This window comes from Oncorhynchus gorbuscha, linkage group LG02, assembly GCF_021184085.1.
Source record: "Oncorhynchus gorbuscha isolate QuinsamMale2020 ecotype Even-year linkage group LG02, OgorEven_v1.0, whole genome shotgun sequence".
In the NCBI taxonomy this organism is placed as follows: Eukaryota; Metazoa; Chordata; class Actinopteri; order Salmoniformes; family Salmonidae; genus Oncorhynchus; species Oncorhynchus gorbuscha.
Window position 1 is genome coordinate 65846506 of NC_060174.1, and position 10322 is coordinate 65856827.

General features: G+C 41.3%; 1 protein-coding gene across 2 annotated transcripts; it reads right to left on the reverse strand.

Moving 5' to 3' along the window:
- Positions 1-584: 584 nt before the first annotated feature.
- LOC124007625 (protein cornichon homolog 2) lies at positions 585-9592 on the reverse strand. 2 transcript variants are annotated; one of them, XM_046318267.1, is made up of 8 exons: positions 8989-9592; positions 7836-8479; positions 5492-5833; positions 5322-5390; positions 4899-4946; positions 2949-3061; positions 2724-2867; positions 585-2526 (listed from the first exon to the last, which is right to left on the reverse strand). In XM_046318267.1, exons 3-8 carry the CDS (start codon positions 5576-5578, stop codon positions 2499-2501), a joined length of 489 nt encoding a protein of 162 aa, XP_046174223.1. In that variant the 5' UTR covers positions 5579-5833; positions 7836-8479; positions 8989-9592; the 3' UTR covers positions 585-2498. The 2 variants fall into 2 exon arrangements, with proteins under 2 accessions (XP_046174223.1, XP_046174232.1); XM_046318276.1 differs by lacking the exon at positions 5492-5833 and having other exon boundaries at positions 8989-9591.
- Between the last annotated feature and the right edge of the window lie 730 nt (positions 9593-10322).

The window sequence follows — 10322 nt, forward strand, 5'->3', positions numbered from 1 at the left end:
CATTCCTGTGGCGGTCCTCATGAGAGCCAGTTTCATCACAGCGCTGGATGGTTTTTGCGACTGCACTCGAATAAACTTTCAAAGTTCTTGAAATCGACTGAACTTCATGTCTCAAAGTAATGATGGACTGTCGTTTCTCTTTTCTTATTTGAGCTGTTCGTGCCATAATATGGACTTGGTCTTTTACCAAATAGGGCTCTCTTCTGTATACCACCCCTACCTTGTCACAACACAACTGATTGGCTCAAATGCATTAAGAAGGAAGGGAATTCCACAAATTAAATTTGAACAAGGCACACCTGTTAATTGAAATGCATTCCAGGTGACTCCCTCATGAAGCTGGTTGAGAGAATGCCAAGAATGTGCAAAACTGTCATCAAGGCAAAAGGTGGCTACTTTGAAGAATCTCAAATATAAAATCTATTTTGAATCCATGTGTTGTTTGATAGTTTTGATGTCTTCACTATTATTCCACAATATAGAAAATAGTAAAAATAAAGAAACCCTTGAATGAGTAGGTGTGTCCAAACTTTTGACTGGTACTGTATATAGTAACACAATAGTTGTACCACACAATATTGTAACACATTGCTATTTTATTAGAATATGTGAATTGCTGTGTGTACTGTATATCATATTGTATTATAATGAATACAAACTATCACACCAACAAATATAGCATACAGTGATGAGAGATGTGTAAAAGATAGTATCAAATAGTTATTCTTCAATATACTGTATATTAATTCATTCATTCTGATAAACTGCATTATGACGTTCATTGATGGTCAACCTAGCTATATTTCCTCTCCTTTGTGACCCCCCTGTTTTGTGCTTTAGCGACTGTCTGTGATTTACTCACATTGTTGTCAGGGTTGAAGGGTTGTTCTGTTTTGGAGGGAACTGTCATGATGAACAGAACATACTGTAATGTCTTGGCACAAGAAACCTAGCTGAACAACATTGACACATTACTCAAATGTGAGTGGCTCCACTATAATGCAGGGCGCTGTGTTCAGATGCCAACATGAACCCTATCGGACTTGTCGTACACAATTAATTACTACAATTATGATCAGTTTATGGTAAACAAATGATCACACATTATTTTTCAAGTTCCAGTACGACTCATTTCTCTAATGAGTTTAAAATTACACAGTGTGATCATTATCAATGAGCTACACACAGAGCTATGGTTACATGATGATGAGGGCAGCGCCAGCTAAGTCACGGCTTTGAAATGAACCAAGAGTCAAGTGTCTGCCAACATTCACTGTAACACTTGAGTAAGAACAGTTATGTAAGTCCAACCATAGTGTTCTATGTGAGAAGGTTTACTGCGCTTGACATAGTCATCACAGCAGACCGATCTATCATCATCTTCAGCAGCCTCGTCTGCTACTTGTGTCACACAGTATTATTCCACAGAGGAAATACGATCCCATGTACAGTCATCTCTCCTAGGCTATGATCACATTGCTGTTGTTGTGAATTTAAAATTGCTTTTCTTGAATGAGGTTTCCATGATCTAGAATCACGGAGCGCAGAGCTCTTTGGAAAGTATTGGCGAAATCAGCCCTTCCTGCCTAGAACAGAACAGACAAACACAGAATACTTAAACACCCAAGTTCCAAGTCACCCAGAGTCAAAACATCCATTTCAATCCAGAATAATTTTGTGTTGGAATGAAATGTGCCTGTTTTCCCTGGGTGGGGACTGGGATCTGGGAGATAGTGCCTTGACTGGAGTGGACCTAGACTCAAACACCACTCCGGGGTGTCCGCGATCCTTCACAGAAGCTTATGCCCATCGCATGTAATTTATGAGTTCATACATTTGATATTTTTGAATAACACAATTACCATCACGCTGGTTCGAAATAGTAGCATTGAATGGTGTATTTATCTGATGAAACAACTATTCATATCCTCAGAAAATGATCTACCACAACTACTGAATTATTGAAATACCAAATCGGTAGAATAACTAAATACGTTTTGTGCATTTTGTATTCTCTTTTCTTAAAAGGTTTATTGGAATGGAAGGATATGAATCTGCAACATCTACTTTAGGACTTAGGCAACACAAAGTGTATAAATTCACAGTTGAGTGACTGTAATACTCAGAATAGCAGAGGAGACCTGCAGGCCCTAAGAAGTGATGTGGTCAGATCAAGGCAACACGTATACTAGTTGAGATGTGTTCTCTCTTTCTCTTCTTTATTTCATTCCTCCTCCTTTGTGGCTCTTCTATGTCTGCTCCTCCTCTTCTAGATGGATTGCAGTCTTGAGCAGGTGCAACAACGTCTCTTTGCTTTGCCTTATTTCCTCACAATGTCCTCCAAGGTTTGTCCCTCCATCCAAAGATTTGAGGAGAGCAAATCATGGTCTGTGATGATGGAGTAATGGGTGGTGAGAAAGAGGGGTGAGTGACATCACCCGGTCTTAGTCGTTCTCTTTCTCTGTCTTTCAATCTCTTCTTGGCCTTCTATACTGTGTTTAGAAACTCACCAAGGCATAGACCATACTGTCAAGGACAGAGAGAGAGAGGCAGAAAAGAGAACAGGAGGACACCAGTGTTAGAAGGAATATGACATTGCCAAGCAGTAACAACTGACAGCGGTTATTGTGCAGCAAGAAGAGGAGGCTCCCATTCGTACAGATCAACGTTCACCAATGAACTGGCTGGACTGATGAGAGATGGCTTTATTAATAGGACCTCACCTGTACAGGTAGTAGAAGAAGGAGAGCAGGTAGAAGCCCAGCTTACACCAAGACTCCTTCTGACAGTAGTTCAGGATGTCAGAATTCATCACACTGACAGGATCATACATGACCTCTGACCCATCTGCTGGCCGATGGAAAAACCTGACGAGAGAGAGCTTTCTTACAACAGATACAATTAAAAAGCCTTGTGATAGAATGCTGGAAGTTGGTTGTGTTGTGTACCTCCAAAGATGGTAGAAGAGCAGGGGGATGTTTAGGCCCAGGGTGACCCACTCTCCAGCACACATGAACATCAGGCAGAACAGTCCATGGATGGAGTATTCTGGCACCACCAGCTAGGAATAATACAGACCGTTAGGGTGCATATGGCCACACAAATGCAAACTCTGTCATTATCATTAACACTTCAGGACAAATTGCTTTGAAAAAGCTGCAATTTTCATATGAATGAGAGTGATAGAGTTTAGTTATGATTTTCTTAAAAGAATGCAGGCCTGCAGGTGTTCCCTCCTTCAATCTCCCCTCATTGGCTCTATAGCTTGCCCATTAACACTGACAGAGGGAATGAGGACGGGGTGGCAGTATGGAAAGCCAGTTAATTATAGTGTGTGCGCAACCTGGTCTCAGAGCATTTTGTATTATTATGTACGGAAATCCGAGACGCTACATTTACTATGATATGTTACGTTTCGTATGGTATGTATTCATTTGTGGATTTCCATCACCCATTTCGTACAATATGTTACGAATTTGCAAAATGTATGATATGTTACTAATTCTAGCTAGGTGGCTAAGTGGCTAACATTAGCTAGCTGGCTAATGTTAGCTAGGCTAGATGTTAGGGTTAGGGGTTAAGGTTAAGTTTAGGAGTTAGGTTAAAGGGTTAAGGTTAGGGGATGGGGATGGGTTAGATAAAAAGGTTAAGGGTAGGGTTATGGTTAGGTGGAGGGTTAGATAACATGCTAAGTAATTGCAAAGTAGCTCAAAAGTATTAAGCAGTCAAAGTTGCTAATTGGTGGAATGATATCAAATACATCAACACATGGTTTACATGTGTTTGATGCCATTCCATTCGCTCCGTTCCAGCTATTTTAATGAGCCGGGTTCCCCTCAGCAGCCTCAACTACCGTGATGAGATTCGAAATCGCAATCTTTGGGTTGCTAGACATTCGGGTTCCCTAGTGCTAGACGTTTGCATTATATGTTCACGTTACAAGTTCCCATCTGTCTTATGTAACCATACCCATTGGTGTAAAATACTTAAGTAGTATTATAAAGTATATTTACTTAAGTTGATGTTTGGGGTATCTGTACTTTACTATTTATATCTTTACTTTTACTTCACTACATTCCTGAAGAAAATATTGCACTTTTACTTCATACATTTTCCCTGACAACCAAAAGTTACATTTTGAATGCTTAGCAGGACAGGAAAATGGTTAAATTCAAGCATATAATCAAGAAACACGTAGTCATCCCTACTGCCTCTGGCCTGGTGGACTCACTAAACACAAATGCCTATTTTGTAAATAATGTCTGAGTGTGGGAGTGCGCCCCTGGCTGCCCATACATTTGAAAAGCAAGAAAATGGTGCCGTCTGCTTTGCTTAATATAAGGAATTTTAAATGATTTATACTTAAGTATATTTTGGCAATTACATTTACTTTTGATACTTAAGTATATTTAAAACAAAATACTTTTAGACTTTTACTGAAGTAGTATTTTACCGGCTGACTTTTACTTGAGCAACTTTCTATTAAGGTATACTTTCTCAAGTATGACAATTGGGTACTTTTCCATCACTTACCATATCAAACGCAACATATAATACTAATTTGAGTGTCTCGGATTTACATTATTATGTTATATCTACTCTATGAGACCAGGCTGGTGTGTGGTGTGTGATTGTTGTGAGTTTGAGAGAGTGAACGAGATTGAGGAGGTGGGCTACAGGAAGGAGGGGAGATGTGAATCATTCGATCTCAGTCCTCAAAATAGATGCATATATATTTTTTCAAGGTTCTCTGGTGCCCTTCTGTCACTCTCATCCTCCACACCACCACAAGGTGTGTGTGTGTGTGTGTGTGTGTGTGTGTGTGTGTGTGTGTGTGTGTGCGTGCGTGCGTGCGTGCGTGCGTGCGTGTATACATGGGCTGGGAGCCACTCACTCACCTTCCGCAGCAAGTTGCAGATTCTTTCAATATTCAGAATTCTTTCCCTCTGACAAGTGAACAGAGAGAAAGGAGAGTCAGATATCTAGCTAATATTTTTGCCAAACACCCTCACAAAAGTAATAATCGCACTTCCCTGGTGTTGGCTCTGTTTCAGAATGTTCTTGTGTACAATATTGCAAAAATACTACTTGGCAAAATAGAAGGTACGTTGAATAAATGCTTTAGATAGAAAATGATAAATAAACCAATCAAAATAAACAAAAATGTTCTATTTGAATAAGTGTCCATGGTCTATGTGTGCCTGTCTGTCTACGGTGCTCTGCTCTTCACAGCTGAGTGGCAGTGACTGTAGGTGGACACGGATAGAACTGGATCACACTTCACAGAATTCCAATCCCTCTCATAAAGCATGGGGCCTTACCGCTCTGGTGGGGTTGCTCTGATCGATTGGATTCTTGAAGTCTGTGCGCAGCTCGTCAAACGCAATAATCTAAAAAGACATGTACAGTGTATATGGGTAAACTTTCTGCCGTTGGATATATCGAAATGTGTTCTTTCACTGTGTTATTCTCATTCAAATCAATCACATACCTTTTTAGCTTGTTTTTTTTCCTCAATATTTCTTATCTTCAGTTTTCCGTCCCCATACCTCCACTCACCCTTTTGCACCTTTCCCATACTCTGACTCTCTCTTTCTCGCTCTCTGAGATCTACATCTAAGCATCCCTTTCCGCCTCTCAACGTTCTTCTCTCCCTGTGACATCCATCTTTCCCTATCAGAGACCAATCACCATCTCCACATCTGTCTTTTACTCTCAACAATACCCTTATCGATCTATGTCACTCCCCCTTCTCTGTTTCATGCTCTTCTCTGTTGTAAACAGATGCAGTTTCCATGGTGATCCGATGATCCCTTAGCGGGCACCATGGTTACTATAAAAGTGAACAAGCCGTGTCATTGGTTGAGAGCCACACAGAGATGGGGGGGGGGAGGGAGACCATGGATGGAGGCAGATGGGGGGGAAGGGGTGGAACAAAATTATAATTTAATAAGCATTCTCAATAACATGGTTCGTTGCTGACACATACACACACTCTCTCTCTCCCCCTTTTCACCTTCTCTTCACACACAGAGACAGACAGACTCTTTCCCTCCCCCATCTCTCTCACAGACTCACACATTGACTGACTCATATGCAGTGCATTCTCACCCACTAGTCAATTCATTAGTCAATACTTTAGTTATTTCAAGCCAGTCTTTTGTATTGATGTGATAATACTGTGTTGAATTTCAAATGAACAATGTCTCCGTCTAGGGAGGTAGGCAAACTTGGTCCTGGAGAGACGCAGGCACTTTATGTTTGTTTTATTTAACCAACCTGGAAAACCAGGTGTGTTTAATTTAGGCAATCACTGAACTGATCAATTAGCTCAGTTGGTCAGGTGTGGTGCCTAGTTGGAACAAAATCCTGCAGTGCCTGCGACTCTCCAGGTAAAGGGTTGCCTATCCCTGCCCTAGATAGAAGGCTACAGCTGAGAGAGATGGTCACTGGCTATTGTGCAGTCTGTGTCTGAGGTTTTAGACATGCAGAATACTGATTGTGCAGAGGTCTCCATTGACGCCTGTACAAATTCCATTAATCATTCTGCAATCAGTAAGCTGGTACACAAATATACAGGTAACTGCCAAAATAAAGGAAACACGGGCTAATGAGGGATACAAAGTATATTGAAAGCAGGTGCTTCCACAAAGGTGTGGTTCCTGCTTTCTTTAAAATGCCCAGTTGCCCATTATTTAGGCTACCATTTCTAGAAGAAGCGATCTCAGTGACTTTGAAAGAGGGATGTCAAAGGAACATGTGTGTGTGTGTGTCACCAGGTCTCAACCCAATTGAACACTTACGGGATTCTTTTTGATTTGTTTAACCTTTTATTTAACTAGTCAAGCAAGCCAGTTAAGAAAGAATTCTTATTAACAATGACGGCCTGCTCCGGCCAAACGCAGACGACGCTGTGCCAATTGTGCACCGCCCTATGGGACTCCCAATCATGGACAGTTGTGATACAGCCTGGAATGGAACCAGGGTCTGTAGTGACTCCTCTAGCACTGAGGTGCAGTGCCTTAGACCGCTGCGCCACTTGGGAGCCCATCGGGAGACTAGCTCATATTAATAATAGCTTCCGGTTTTGGGTGTCTCACACACACACACCAAACCCACACACACACAGACCTACAGTACTGATATAAATAACAAAAATAATGAGTCACACATGGGCACATGGGCACATGGACACACATTCACACCAACCAATGGCTACGCTACACTTATTGTATTGTCTCATTCTACTATTAGTCATCACCTGGAATTATATATATTTCTTCGATTATTTCACCTTGGTTACAGACCAACCAATTCTTTATTTAAGGTATGAGTCACAATGCACACAAGAATGTTGCTGAACCACCATCCCCCAGTTTAAAAACATGGTTTAGGTGAGAATCACCATCACCCAGAGTCTAAGAATATGGTTTAGGTGAGAATCACCATCACCCAGAGTCTAAAAACATGGTTTAGGTGAGAATCACCATCACCCAGAGTCTAAAAACATGGTTTAGGTGAGAATCACCATCACCCAGAGTCTAAGAATATGGTTTAGGTGAGAATCACCATCACCCAGAGTCTAAAAACATGGTTTAGGTTAGAATCACCATCACCCAGAGTCTAAAAACATGGTTTAGGTGAGAATCACCATCACCCAGAGTCTAAAAACATGGTTTAGGTGAGAATCACCATCACCCAGAGTCTAAGAATATGGTTTAGGTGAGAATCACCATCACCCAGAGTCTAAAAACATGGTTTAGGTGAGAATCACCATCACCCAGAGTCTAAAAACATGGTTTAAGTGAGTGAGTGTGTGTGTGAGCTCAACTCACCTGCCAGATGACGAAGAAGATGAGTGCAGCACACAGCACTAAGGTGAGCATGTAGCAGAAGGCTGCGAAGGTGAACGCCGTGGCTGCACCAGCCAGCCTGACGATGAGATGGGTCGAGAGAGGGGGAACTTCCCCTCCTCTCTCTATTGCGGACTATCCCTCCTTTCTCTCAGGAGGTTATTGTCTGTTCTTCCTCTCTCCCTCCCCCTGACACTCTGACTGTCCTCCCTCTCAAGTTGTAATTGAGAGCCCTTATTGTCCAAGTGAGGAGTAGAAGTTCTCGAAGAAAGAAATCCTGCCCTGCTCTCCAGTCTGCTGTGGTCTTTCTATTTCAGCTTATCTAGGTTACACAGTTGGTCCTTCTTGAGTTCCTCTTCCCTTTTCATGTGTCTGTGCAAAAGCTTTTCTCCTTCACTGTGCAAAGGCTTTCCACACATAGACTTTGTAAAGCGGTCGACAGGCACAGTTGTTTAGGGAGAACAGCTACAGCTGAGCAATGCTCTCTCCTCTGGCCCCAGCCTCTGATTCTGACAGACAGGAATTTTTGTGCACTTAACGTGTCTGTCCCCTCTCCCTTTTATAATGTCCACTTTGCCACTGAAGATGGCACATATGTCAAGAACAATATAATTGTTATTAAACATCTGTAATAGAAAAAATGGTGGTAAATGGTATTAGATATTATTCAGAAGATATGTTTTTTATTCAATTCTGATATTTCAATGGTTTTAAACAGAGGAGATATGCTGTTATGAAAGAGATGACTGTTTATACTTTTAGAGTCATATAATAATTTTCCACTCATATAAAGAGGAAGGATTTTGCTTTTCATCCAAGAACAGCAATTAATGTACAATTAAACAAATATTCGTACAATGATAGCTATTAGTGATCATAGAATAACAAAACTAGCAAATATTATTAGCTTACAAACAAATGATCACTTTAACAATAATAGCTTGAAATGATTTGATAAATGGTGTTATAATGTATATAGTAGAATATAAACAAACTGCAATATGATATCATTCTTAGGCACTCCATGCTGAAGTCTAGAAGCAATAAAGACGGATGAACGATGTATCAGGATAAATATCATCTGTGATGATGACAATGGATATTTTGATTGATCTTAATATTGATCAGAGTGTACCTGTGTCTGGGGGTAGATGCGTCTGTCACTGAATATCCCACTTCTTCCTCTCCACACTTTGTCTCTGTCAATGTGGGTTGACACCATGTCAGAATTGTCTGTCTTGCCTTTCTCTATCCATCTCAGTCGGGTCCATGAGATTTCTTCACTCATATGCTTTTCAGTGCTCACTTGCAGGGTGAAAAAACTACATTTAGAGAATCAACAATGTCAGATGTTAAGATGTTTTTTGTCATTTTGGTACGATTATTTTTCTCAAGAAAGGAAAAACATGTCCACAGCCCTTAGAAGTCTAAGTTAATTCATTATTTATCTCGTCCCCCCCCTCCTCTTTCGCTTCTCTCTCTCCAAAACTCCCCCTTATGCTTTCTCTTTTCTTCCTCTAAAAAAAAGAATGGAACAATTTTGAAGAAAGACTCTCCCTCATCTTCTGTTCTCCTCAGTCTCTTCTTCTCTTTCTGACTGTCTGATAAAGCAATGTTTGTATCTCCCTAGAATATAATGGCCAAGTTCATTCAACAGTCTCTCTCTCTCTCTCTCTCTCTCTCTCTCTCGAGGTCTCCCTCTCGCTCTCTCTTGGTCCCTCTCTCCCTGGCATGTATCTGTTGCCGTATTCCCTTGTTCCCCAGATATGGACGAGGGGGCAGGGCAAGCTTTGAATCTTTTTTTGTCAGCTCCCCTTGTTTGTCTCTATCTATCCCTCCCTCTGCTCCCTTTCTCGCTCGCTCTCCCTTCGTCTCTCCTCGCTCTCTCTTTCTCGCTCGCTCTCTCTTTGTCTCCTTCTCTCCATCTCTTGCTCTCTCTCGCTCTCACTCCTTCTTCCCCTTTGTCATACGACACTGGTGTCCTATTCTTCAGTCCTTTTGAGAAAGATGAAAAGGCTTTCACTCTTTTCTTGTAATTATGGGATTATTTCTGTTACTTTCTTTCCCTCCCTTCTCTGTTCTCTCCAAGCTACCTCTCTCTTTCTGTGGTCCTGCTGTTTTCACTCTCATCCATTTCTACCCTGACATTGTCAGTCTCTCTGGTCCTCTTCTCTTGGGAGGATTTCCACACTTTTTTAATTCCCACAAATCTTTGACTTTTGATTTTAAAGTGCCCATGCAGTTTCCCCGTAATCCCCATCCCTGGCCCGTCTTTTGTCACCCACTAAATCTGTCCCAACAGCTAGTCTCTGGTAAATCCCCCAGGGTGACCTGAAGAATCATAAACTCTCCTCTGATTGATTAGCCACTCTCCTCTGCCTGTCCCCTACTCTACCTCAACGATTACAAATGTGAAAATGTGAGAAAAAAAACATCATACAACAAGGAAATTAATCAACAAAAACACAT

What these genes read in the sequence shown, in the direction of transcription:
- LOC124007625 (XM_046318267.1), bottom strand. Translation starts at nt 5,578, where the DNA reads ATGGGAAAGGTGCAAAAGGGTGAGTGGAGGTATGGGGACGGAAAACTG. An exon ending in CTCTTCTACCATCTTTGGAG is followed by an intron (nt 2,868 to 2,948) that starts GTACACAACACA and finishes CTCTCTCGTCAG; the next exon opens with GTTTTTCCATCGGCCAGCAG. An exon ending in TTCTTCTACTACCTGTACAG is followed by an intron (nt 2,527 to 2,723) that starts GTGAGGTCCTAT and finishes TGTCCTTGACAG; the next exon opens with TATGGTCTATGCCTTGGTGA.